Source organism: Montipora foliosa, chromosome 3, assembly GCF_036669935.1.
Source record: "Montipora foliosa isolate CH-2021 chromosome 3, ASM3666993v2, whole genome shotgun sequence".
NCBI lineage: Eukaryota > Metazoa > Cnidaria > Anthozoa > Scleractinia > Acroporidae > Montipora > Montipora foliosa.
In genome coordinates, this window is record NC_090871.1 from 51425658 (window position 1) to 51438157 (window position 12500).

The 12500-nt window shown below is 39.0% G+C and overlaps 2 protein-coding genes across 2 annotated transcripts in view; one reads left to right on the forward strand and one right to left on the reverse strand.

Moving 5' to 3' along the window:
- Window positions 1–5243, forward strand: part of LOC137997618 (ubiquitin-conjugating enzyme E2 J2-like) — an 11068-nt gene extending 5825 nt beyond the window's left edge. Inside the window, exons 5-7 of the mRNA XM_068843706.1 lie at window positions 1032–1079; window positions 1538–1618; window positions 2499–5243. Coding sequence (XP_068699807.1) covers window positions 1032–1079; window positions 1538–1618; window positions 2499–2711 — 342 coding nt within the window. The 3' untranslated portion in view covers window positions 2712–5243. The remainder of the gene's footprint in view (window positions 1–1031; window positions 1080–1537; window positions 1619–2498) is intronic.
- A 775-nt stretch (window positions 5244–6018) lies between these two features.
- LOC137994979 (uncharacterized) lies at window positions 6019–11708 on the reverse strand. Its single transcript, XM_068840553.1, has 3 exons — window positions 11678–11708; window positions 11233–11380; window positions 6019–10317 (listed from the first exon to the last, which is right to left on the reverse strand). Exons 2-3 carry the CDS (start codon window positions 11276–11278, stop codon window positions 8807–8809), a joined length of 1557 nt encoding a protein of 518 aa, XP_068696654.1. The 5' UTR covers window positions 11279–11380; window positions 11678–11708; the 3' UTR covers window positions 6019–8806.
- Window positions 11709–12500: the final 792 nt, after the last annotated feature.

Below are 12500 nucleotides of genomic sequence, written 5' to 3' on the forward strand. Positions count from 1 at the left end.
ACACATTTAGTTGGCTCATTTGTTTGTTGGTGTTTTCATTTACCAGTGAAAATGTCAATGACACAGGAATTCAATTGTGACATTGGCCTACCTTCACCAAGCTTTATTCAATCCATGACTTATTGCTGTGATAACAGTTGTGCGTAATTAGATCTTGATCGTAATTTGGCCTAACCTTATTGTTCTGGATTCACGTCTGACCTTATTAATGCCATACATGTATAAGCCCCTGGCTTCCTTGCGCTCCTGTAGTGACATCCTTAGATTTAATGTTTAGGCAAGCCACTTTCTCTGACCACTTGCCCCTTGGACAAGCTCATACAATTAAATACATGTAAAAGCAACAGGCATCAAGATTTTTAGACACTTATGAGAAATATATAGGCCTCGAGTGGCCAGTGGGTCAACATGAAGTTTCCTTGTCTGATGGGCAAGTCGGAATTTTAACTTCTCTGTAGCCTTGAGCCTTAGACCCAAAGAAGCTATTTAAGTTTGAGGTAGTCTGGACTGTACATGTATGTTAAGTCTCATTTAGGGTGCTTTCGATTGACCGTATTCCGGAATAAGAATACATGGAATATAAGTTAGAAATCCTTTGTTTTTACGGAGATTCCCATTAAAATTGTCAAACATCCGCTAAAACACTATTTTAAACATATTTTTATTATCCTTGCTGCTTTGAAACGTGCCAAACACACCATTTTAATCATCACTCCACGTATTCTTATATAAAAGGTAAATCGAACGCGCCCTTAATTAATAATGAAGTTAAGCCTACATGTATATGCAGTGAAACTGGAAAATCAAGGTACACATACCAAGCTAGAGATGTTATAGGGAAGCTTTATCAAATTTAATTTAGCCTGTAGTACTGCTGTACACTGTACATGTACATGAACATGTAGATGTGTTTTCTGATTACTAATTAATTTGCCTGCTATCTTGATATGATGGCACTGGTTGGTTGTGAAACTCAATAGACATTATTTTTGTATGAGTTTCACTTCTTGCATACTGTTTAAATCTTGCAGGTGGAAACGTCCCCAACTCTTGGAAGCATAGACACTTCAGAATTTCAGGTACTATGATGACAAAATAATCATTAGCATTGTGGTGGTGAGCGTGAAAGAAATGACCTTGGTACCACTTCATGAATTAATAATTTGTGTAACTGTATCTGCTACCACTTCATGAATTAATTTGTGTAACTGTATCTGCCTCAGTTTATAATTCTATTTTCACTGGTATTTCAATGAGGGCAATGAGGCAATGAGGACCTGAACACTGCAATGAGGGACCGAACACTGTGGCACGCTGTTGTTGCTGGCATCCCGGCCTCGGATGCCGAAGGATGATGATGATGATGATGATTTCTTATAGTTTTTTTCTCCAATAACATTGTCTCATCCATGTGTTTAAAAAAACCCCGCAAACTACTTTCTCCTGTCTGTAATCAGATTTCAACTGCAGCATTTAAATGAACTGAAGCAGTTTGTACAACTGAAATGATAACCATTATTTTTATTATTGATTTTAGAAGAGGCAACTAGCTTTGCAAAGTGGACCGTTCAACTTAAAAGATAAAACCTTTTGTGAACTTTTCCCTGACATTGAAGAGGTGAGTATTTTTTTTTTCTTTAAATTATTTTTCATGAAATGAACAGTGTCTGGTTATGCTGAATTTTTTTTTCTTGGTGCATAATTTATCACCCATTCTATTGGGTGATGTAGCAGCTCTCGTAACTTATAATCTTTGAATCTTTGAATCGTTATTGAATATACAAGTATAAGTACATGTACATACCAATATTTACATGTTAAATATTATTAGTTAAGAGGTAAAAGTGTATTTAAAACAGAGTATATTAATAAAACTAGCTTTAAAACGTTCCTTGTCGACACAAGGGAATAGGCTTGTTTGCGTTCTTAGGCCATTTGACGATTCTTTAACTCTCATGATGTGATTGGCTAGCTACCCTAGCTATGACGTAGACTTAAGAACAACAGAAGTTGATTACAATACCAAACAACAGCAGGTTACGAGAGCTGCTACAATACTGATTCTATTTGACTGATGATGATGATGACGATGATGCACTTCATTTTAAGTCTCAATAATTCTAGCGCCTAGGGACTAATTGGGGACACTGTTGATAGAAATGAAATCAAATATCAAATTAGAGCGCAACTTTGAGGTTTTTTTATAATATAGATTTTTGAGGGAAAACGCGTAATCCACAGGTTGCCAAAAACAGGCTCCCTTACTTCTGTGCATCTAGTGGGTGTGGCTCTTCTGTCATTGAAGGAGCAGAGAATGCAACCCTTACAACAGCTCTTTGGCTCAATTGAAAAAAAAAAAGGGAAAGTTGAGTTTGGAAGATTTTGTTTTAAGTCCTGAAAGAAAGAAAGGGTTACCTTACGATTATTACTGTTGAATGTCCAGGAAGACGGTGTTTTCTTTGCCTTAGATCACTTTGATTGTTCCCGCAATCTTTCAGGAAATCCACGAAAAAATGCGGGAAAGAGGAGAGGAGAGAGAAAAGAAAAAAGAAACCACCACTGGTAACACCCAGGGAGGGGTGGCTGGTGCAACAAGAGAAGGAAATAATGGACTCATCAGTAGTACCCTGGTGAATATCTGTGTCATCATCGGTTTTGCTGCGTTCGCATACACCGTCAAGTGCGTCTTAAAAGCTGTGGACAACAGCTAGTGCCGCATCATTCTCGTGACTAAGGGAGCGTAGGAGTGGGAGGAGGTCGTTTCGTCCTATAGCCTATTCATTGCAGACGAACGGGTTTACAGTTCAGGCGAATTGGCTTAGGGCGAATAGGATATCGGGCGAAACGACCGCAATTTGTTGCAGCTCCTCTAAGCGTCTAAGCAGCTTCCATTGCTTTCGAGTCTCAAGTCATTCCTTTTCTTGTTTAGTTTTTTTTTTTAAGTTTGGGTTGCTAGCAAATCACAGCGTACTTTTCGAGAGCCTTTACATGGCCCGTGGGCAAACACAGCCAAGGCGGAATTATCAATGGTTAGTTGAGGGGAAGTAGAATTTTGTTCTTACTATTGTGTAGCTAGGTGGGCTTGTTTTCTCCCGTCCAAGTTGGCGAAGAAGTCCCTGGCTTGAGCTGGTACTAACAGATGATCATCTAAATAGTGTATTCTCTCGTCCACGGCAAAAGTAAATGAAGAAAAATTACGAAGTTCCAACACGCACACATTCGGCTGGAAATTATTGAGATCAATTGCTGTAGATAAAGCGATTGACACCTCTAAACCAGTGGTAAAGTCATAGCGTGAAAAGACCTTTTCTTGAAGCCTAAAGCGGCCTCGATTTAGGAAGTTTTTTGGGAATTTTTATTTGACTGTTACTTCTAGTTCTATTGGTAGGGAAAGATGATTCTAGCTGTCTTGTCATAAATTGGCCACATCACGCTATCGTCCATTTGCAACAATTCCATTTTCATAAACATGATTATTCAGCCGGTTTCATCGTCTCATTATAAGAGAATTGTAAAAGACGGCTCAAAATATTCCACCATGCTGATTTTAGTGCCTATATCCTTTAACGAGTTATTATTGACAAGAGAAGATTTAAGGCTTTTTAGTAATGTCACCTCTTTTTGCGACGCTTTATTACGGAAGATAATTATTCCTGCAGGGCGAAAGCTTCTCGCTTCAAAACCAAAAAAATGGAATTCTTGATCAGTTTCTAATGGCTGTAAAATCTTGACCTGCATTCTGGCCAAGTGAAAAATGACCTTTATAAAATTTGTGGGATTTTTAAAGCCCGGCCTTCAAGTTGACCAGTTTGTGACAAATGGCCTACTTGAGCAAGTCCATCGCATAAGAATATGTCGCAACGAGGCCACTGTATCCAAGTGAAAGCGCTGGTCCATGTGCAATCACGGAATCGTTTTTAGTTATTTGTGAGTGTTCAAGTCGATATTTACGATACTCTATATAAATTATACAGGCTGAGGTACCGTGAATTGGAGCATTCAGTGGGTCCCTTGGTTACGTGAATCATCATCACAAAATAGGTCATTTCCGATATTGTAGGATCGGTTTCAAAGAATGAGCATTAGTTTTGCAGATAAATTGTCCATCTTAACTCCATTTGAAAAGAGGTGAATGTAACAAGCGAAATGTCCGGTGTATGAGGGCCTTTCCAGACTACTTTAGTGGTACATGTATAATAATAATTATTAAATTCTCAACCTCGGATAATGCATTTCGCGTGCTCTGATTGGTTCACTCAATCTCGGTTATCAGCTCATATACCTTAGTTTGACCTTATATGGTAAATGATTGCGCTAAGTGTTGCTAAACTAAATTTTTTTTCGCCGGAAAGCGAAATTTTTCTGTGAATAAAGCCAAAAAAGAAAAGAAACTAGTTTTTGTGGAAAGTCTGGATCAATTTCGACGTTAAGAAGTACGCGAAAAGGCAAGAAATGTTTTTGTGATGAGCTTACGTCTGTCTGACCACCAGGTATTACACAACGTCGCATCTTCATCAAGTTTTTTCCATTTCGCTCAGACTTTCTCTGTTTTTTCGCTCGTATTTCGTACTTCCAAATATCTGGAGTTTAAGGAATTTAATAAAACAATTATTCCATTCGCGCTTGTTGGATATGAGACTGGTTATAGCCAACTCGGCGCTACGCGCCTCGTTGGCTATTTACCATCTCATATCCAACGCGCGCTCATGGAATAATTGTTAAATATCTTGCTTCGAAAATAGAAGACTCTGGCAGAAATCTTGAACCCAGGCTCTCACTTTCCGAGCGTGTGAATGAGCCTGGACAAAAGATTGGGCAAGAAGCAGTTTACTGTGGAACGCGGGGATGGACTACAAGAGTCCACGCTTGCAGAATTGACCTAAAAAGGGAACTAACGTTATTAATGCTAAAGGTAGAAAATCTGTAGTGTATGTATTAGGTATATTTACAAAATCACGAATAGACCTATTTGCTCCATATGCAAATTGCTTATTACAGGTTATGTGACCGAGTCAGAGGAACAGCTCATTAGAAATTGTTCTTCTGTTATTGTGTAAATGGTAATGTTTGAATGATGTACTTCTAAAGCACGATCATAGGGTCTGTATTGAAAAAAAGAAACAACAACAACGAAGCTCAAGAGGAGAATGTGCATGCATTTGCCACGATTACACACTAGTGAATGATCTGTACATACTGTAAGTTACTGAGAAATTAAAATTAAAATTGGTTGTTCTTGATTATGAAGGCTTCATCTGTCAATCGATTCCACGAACGAGGACTTTATAATGATGATGGTACTGATGATAATAATAATGATGATGATGATGACTAGGATCAGTATGATGACGATGACGATGATCCGGCACAGTGCAAGTGGTGATTGGAGCCCTGGGACTTAAAATGAAAGGGATGGAGAAATACAGTACATCCAAAAGATCCAGGGCAAAATCCTAATCAATGACCTACCGAAGATCACACTGCTTGGAACATTTCACATCCTAAGAAAGGCTTTATCCATCAAATAGACTTTTAACGCATCCTAACCCTAGGCCCAAGGATTGGGCCCGGTTATTATGCCCGTTCATTGCTGTAAAATTCGTTAATAATTCATAAGTATGAAAACCACCAGAAATTCACTATTCAGGTCATGTGCATGTTTCTGTAAGTAGTGATAAAATTTAACTTTCAGAAAGAACGGGGAGGGTTTGAAAGGGTAGCAGGGAAAAGCTGGGGTTGATGAATGAATTAATACGATAATTAAATGAATTATATACAACCACATGTTCTTGTATGAACACATTGAACTTTATAATGTAACTTTGAAAGAAGGTGAATGAGACAAATACAACACCAAGCACAATCAGTACTTCGTTTACTTCTAAGTTAGCACTGACAATTACAATGACAACAAGTTTATTCAAGATACTAAAAAAAATTAAATTAAAAAAGGGACATCTTTAAAAGAAAAATTAGAAGTCGACCCTATGAAGTTTCGCTAAATATACAGACTATGTACGGAAAAATATATAAAACATGGAATTGGAAATTATTTACAAAAGAATTCGGTACGGTACTGATGATAAATAAAAGCGATAGATAGTTTGCTAATGGGTATTCAAAAAGCGCTTCAGGGCACCCTTAAAACGGCTCAGGCTCCCAGCCTCGGCAATAGACCCTGGTAGGCTATTCTAGTTCCGCACAATTCCAATAGAAAAAAAGTATTTACATGGATTGCGCTTAGCTGGCTTAGCATATAGCTTATACGGGTGGTTTGCACGGGTTGAACTGCGCATGGTAAACTCAATTCAAAGAGATCGTCCCTCTGCCTCTTTATTTTCCAGCTATACAAAGATATTACCTCACAGTTATTGAAAACTGGGCTAAGGACGTTACGACAAGCATCACATGACACTGAACTTTTCCTCCCGTTGCATTTCATGGATCACTCACTCGCATAAACCGTTTGCCTGCCACGCAGACGTTCTTAGGCCCTCTTCACGCGTTCCTCCCCAAACTAACGTCTGCTGAAACGAAAAACCACTTCCACTCGTGGATTACGGACCAATCAGAGACAGTTTTCCAGTTTTGGGTTACCGTATTTTAATTGTTCCGTGATTACTGAATGATTACAAAAGCACCGGTTTTTTACAGTTTTTTCTATGACAACGTTCATATACTTCACTTTTTCCTTTATTGCTTGGAGATCTCTATTTAACACATCGGATATGTTCTTGTTCCTTGTTCGCACCGGAATAAATCGCTGGAACAACAAGTCCGTTTTCTAAAGTCCGCTTTCCGATAACCTCGGCATCGCCTTCATTAATTGCTATCTTCTGCATTCAGGAAAGTGCAAACGAGATGGGTGATGTGATTATTTTTTGATTTAATGGTATAATAAAACAAAATATTTAAGGCACGACCTTCTGTGAGAAATCTTTGAAATAATCGCCTCCCTCGAATAATCGCCTTCCCTCGAATAATCGCCCCTTTTGGTGCGAAAAAAGAAATAATCGCCCCCGGCTATTATTCGGGGAAATACGGTAACTCGTGTTTTGTATGGCATTCTTTCGCAGCATGTGGTTGGCTAACAGCCGTTGAACGGAAGTTGTTTGTCGTTTCAGCAGACGTTAGTGGAGGAGGAACGCGTTACGAAACCCTAAGAACGTCTGCGTGAGAGGCTATGAGACCGTAGGGAGATTAGAACTGACGTGTCGGGCGGTAGCCCTATCTCTATCTTTAGCTCTGACAACTGGCCAAAACTCGAAACGCCATCTTTAACTAAATCCTCCTTACGGTGGTTAGTTTTAATACTTCTACTAGTTCGTTTTATAAACCTTTCCTTATCCAAGTGGAAAAAGTTAGCCATGCTTCTGTTTACAAAGTGATGGGGTTCAGAAATCCAGTTGGCGGCTAGGCCCGCATGGTTAGCGCTAGCCAGCGTTAAATGCCATGGAAACCTATAGGGTTTGATACCTCTTAACCAACAGTTAACGTTAACGAGGCTTCGAGCAACCGGCCCCAGAGCGATTAGCCAGATGCAAATCCGGTACCATTAACACCTGGTGTAGATAAAAATTCAAATAACCTTGTCCATAGTTACTGAGTGCGAACGCATAGCTGTTGAACCAAGTGATCAAGTGAGGTTATTCCACTTGGAAAAACGCAGGTGGGTCTGTAAGTCAGGGATGTACAAGTTTTACTCGTACTTTTTGAATTTATATCACATATTAATTAACCAATTCTGTACATGTGATACTTCTAAACTATTTCATGCTATGACCGTATAAAACTTAACAGAGATGTCAAATATCTGCATCAATGAAAGTTTGATTAGAAGGAGAACACTGAATTACACTGAACTTAACCTAAAGGGTTTTCGTTGCTGAGGTAAATCTCCACCGATAGCGAACATGTTCCGTGAGTTTTTCCACGAAATTTTGCTTTTTATGTTCCTTTAAAGTGCAAGGTAAGGTTTAGGTCTGTTTCTGAGATGACATCATAAACATCTTTTCCCAAAAGGCTATTAAAAGTGGAAACAAACCATGCATCTTACCAGCTCGGTTGTGGGACAAATAGACAATCAATTTGGGCAAATTAAATTATAATGTAGGAGAAACAGAAGAATATACGTTTTAGTTATTTGGCCCCGAAAATTAACTTGGGTGTAAAGACTATTTTGTGGTTAGTTGCACCTAGGAAACTAGAATATCATAAAACTGCAAATTAAACTGTGTGATTTTGCACTTCTAACCTCTCATTCAGTGTGAGGCTGGACGTGCAAAGACAAATCCGTTATTTCCCACGGACTCCAAAATGGCCGCCGAGTGAAAAGGGTGAATGGTGTTCCATTAAATAGCGATTTAACGAGCAACTTTCAAATTTCTACAAAAGCGGTAAACGAGATTAGTATCCCTACTGCCTTTTGGAGACTATTCCAGTCTCTGTGTGCAGACTGTGGGCATGGAATGTTCCACTGCCAGTCACTATTCTGAACTTGATAACTTTCGTGATATGTGAAATGTTTGCATAGGTTTGGGTTGGTCCTCGACGCCTCCGCCAAGCAAGTGCGGAAACGTAAGCTACACAACGGTGACAAATGTTTCCATAGGTTTGGGTTGGTCCACGGCGCCACCGCCTCTGCCTTTCAAGATGCCTTTTCAAGATGAGTTTATAATCAAGAAAAGACTTCATATTTCCGGTAGAAATTTGCACGAGAACCGTCAGAATAAAAGAAAGCGTGGAGAGAAAGCGTATCACCACTCAAAACGAAACTCCACAATTTGTTAATTATCAAGTGATCAAGTCAGGACGAACATTTGTCTTGTTCCAAGTGTCCCCACTTGTTGCACTTGCGACAGTAGCCGTCTTTATCGGTGTGAGCGAACCAACACTGTTTTGGTCCGTACCGGCAACTCTCTTTATTTCGACAACGCTTGTACTTGTACGGTTTTTCAAAGAACTGCTTTTCGGACCTAGTGTGGGCGCAAAGGCAGTTTAACCTTTGCGTACAGTAAGAGCGGTATTTACATAATTCAGAATACTTTTGCGGTTTTCTCTTACTCTTTCTTTCGACAGTCTGAAATGATCCGTCATCTCCCTCGTCTGGTTTGCCTTCTTGTTCCTCTCGCCTCGCCTGGTCTCGGTCTAGCCCTTGCTCTTCTGTTTCTTTTTGAGATAAAATGCTACTGGAGCTTAACTCTTCATCGAGATCTTCAAGTGTCCCAAATATGTTCGGTTTGAGGCAAATCTCTAGATCTGAATCATTTTTCTTGTAATACACTGAAAAGTTGACAACCTTTGAAATTCCTTGGTATTCCTTTTGAAGACGCTCAAAGATTTGCTCGAAATGATGACTAAAGACTTTGCCATCTTTTGACTTGACGTTAGATGAAAAAACAAGGAGAAGGTCTTTAAAATCCTCAAGTGTTTTTGGCCGTATCGTGCAGGATTGGAAAGGCCAACCCAACTTCTCAGTTAGGCCTTTTTGCCAATCCTCGTTTGGTTCAAAATCATAGTTTTCTATGACTGCAGCTCGTGAGTTCAACATTGATGAAATTTGTCTTGGTGGAAATTTGAAATTTGTAAACGAAATACTTTGCAGGTGTGAATCCAAAGTAGAAATTTTAAGTAATTCTGGTTTCTCGTCTGCGAGGTCTTTCAGTCCGGTCGAAATAGCGCTCTCCCACATCCATATTTCAAACGACCAATCCTGACCTTCCTTTATTGCAGGAATTACATCAGCATCCCCGCTTATGATTGCTATTTTTCCCTTCGCGATATCCTTGTCACAAACAAGACTAATAATGTCGGCAACCAATTGTTGGTCAACCTGTTTTTCTTTGTTTTGAATCGTACTTCGTTTATTCGTAATAACTTTCCAGCCAAACTCCCTTATTTTGTTCCAAACGGTGTCTAAGGGTGGAGGTTCCGATCCGTACAGGACACCCCAGGCAACATGTCTTCCATTTGCAACAACATCAGCGACTTTTCCAATGTCCAAACGCATTCTGGGATCCTCTACACACTTTAATTTCTGTTGTTTGGCAGCTAGTTTCTTCCCCTCGATCCAAACATTTGAATTATCGACGTAGATGAAAACGAGTTCGTCATCCAAGCTTGGTTTCACCAGACGAAGAATTTGACTCTGACAACACGGGCACTTCGGGCTGTTCGGTTCGCACTCCTCGTACAGTTTCATGTGACAATCGCGACAGATCTTATGCTTTAAATGGAAATCGCATTCCCGGAAGGTATGATAATTGGTTAGTTCTTTATAGCAGCCCTCATTCGCGCAACTGTATCTTTCAAGATTTCCTATGGAGCATACAAATTTCTTTATACACACTGGATGACAGAGTTAATCAAGCAAAGGTAAATTATGCGAAACTCAAAATTTGAAAAAATTAAAACACCTGTAGAAAAGACCTGTGATACCATCTTGGTTTGGGAACAAACTTCTAAAATAACAAGTACTGAATGTATGGGATTTTAGCCACTTTTAACAGCTGTAACGCCGTTAACTTTTAATTTGACGCATTTGCTTTTTAGATTATGGACATCGACAAAAATGATTAAAAACAAAAAAAAGAAAACTCGTACAGGACGAGGACGAGAGGGGGTTGGAAAGACTCACTAAAAAACCCTAAGAAAGATTACCCCCAGGCGTTGATTTCGTCAACTTCCTGTTTTCTTTTCCGAGAAAGTGGCATGGTTGGAATCCTCTTTCGTGGAAAGCCAAGATTTTATTTTTTTTTTAACTTCAAGTGATATTTGATGGAGAATATCATCATTCGTCCAAGTATTTCACATATTTTTCGGTCTACCTCACGTACATTACTGGATAGTGCAGCAAATCAGTTAGTATGCTATGAATCAAGTTAATCAAGAAAAGTTTCTTGGCAGATTCATATTCTCCTGGTTAAAAGACTCGAACTTTTTAACAATTTATAACTCTTTTTTATATATACGGATTAATTCGGTCACCGGAAAAGTGAACAAAAATGTTATTTTACCCTTTGGAATCCTCCCATGTTTAGAAGTGACAACCGAAATTCTCTTACAACGATCATTCGTCCTCCGAGGTAGCGGTCTGGTTAATATGGCAAGTATGGCATTTCAGCCTTGAAGAAGGTGTCAGTATCACTTTTCATTCCGATTTTTGACCTTTTGCGTCCTTCATGTTCCCTATACACCACTCAACCAAGTTCTTAAAAGAATAAGAAAACTTACCAAGGTTCCGTGGACTTAACTGAGGAGTGGGATTGGAGCACGCCATCTTCACCGTCGGTCTCTTTTCCTCTCTTTCCTTACAATGGCGCTGCGACGCTCGGTTTCACTTTCCGCTCCATTTCGACAAGAGATAAGAACGATTCATGATCTAGAACAGTAAGGGTAGCATTACTAAATTCGGATCGGTGGCCGGGAATAAAAGGGCAAAAAATAAGTATCATATGATTGGTCCTCAGCTTGCCTGGTAACAAGTCACGCTATTTAACAATTATTCGCCGAAGGCGAAGTGATTATCAGTGAATATTCACCGAGACGAAGTCGAGGTGAATATTCACCTATAATCACTGAGCCTGAGGCGAATAATTGTTTTAGTATAAATACACAGATGATTATTTCAAAAAAGAGAAAAAAAAAAACATTTCAACGCGAAATCATCTTCACTTACAGTGGCAAAGCGACTACTGGCAGCCATTTTGTCCGTCGAGGAGATTATCGGCTGATAATCCGAGATAGCGAGCCAATGAGAGCGCACGATTTTGTATAATCACCTGTGTATTTATACTAATATGAATTATGAACTAATCTGCAACAGCAATTCTAATCACTCAGCAAATTACACATCATACACACCACTTACAAATGGACCACAACAAATTCAAATTCAAATCATTCACTGCAAATACATACTATGAATGTCGACCCGCGGATCACTAAGTCCATCGGTGAATCTTCACAAAGAAGGTCATTCTCGAAATTATTTTAGGATCATTTTTAAAGAATGAGCATTTAGTTTCACGGAAAAATTGTTACTGGGTTGCCTTGTTAACCTGCAATGGCGTTGAAGTCATTGAAACGTAAATGGCGTTTTGGTGGATCTTTAAACAAAATATACCTTTATGGAGCTCAAGAATGGAATGTCAATTGGATAAACAAGACAGGTGGTGAAAAATAAATATATGGAATCTTAAAAGCGACGACTAAGGTAAAAAAATAATTGGAAATGTGACAGCCAAGAATTATGTTAAAGAAAGCTTGTTGTCTATTTGTCCTTCATTATTCAAGGAAAAGGTTTTTTAGGAAAGGGTTTGATTCTGAAATTTATTTTGTTGCGTGTGGTAATTTGACGCGATTGGATTTCTAGTCTTCACGCACGCAATGAAATAGGAAGGGTTTTTGCCTCTAATAGCAAATATGTTGTTTGCTTCAATACATTTTTCACTGGGAAAGGTTTTTGTTAGTTTTTCCTTTGTGAATTCATCATGTTGTGT

What these genes read in the sequence shown, in the direction of transcription:
- LOC137994979 (XM_068840553.1), bottom strand. Translation starts at nt 11,278, where the DNA reads ATGGCGTGCTCCAATCCCACTCCTCAGTTAAGTCCACGGAACCTTG. An exon ending in GTTAAGTCCACGGAACCTTG is followed by an intron (nt 10,318 to 11,232) that starts GTAAGTTTTCTT and finishes TATGCTCCATAG; the next exon opens with GAAATCTTGAAAGATACAGT.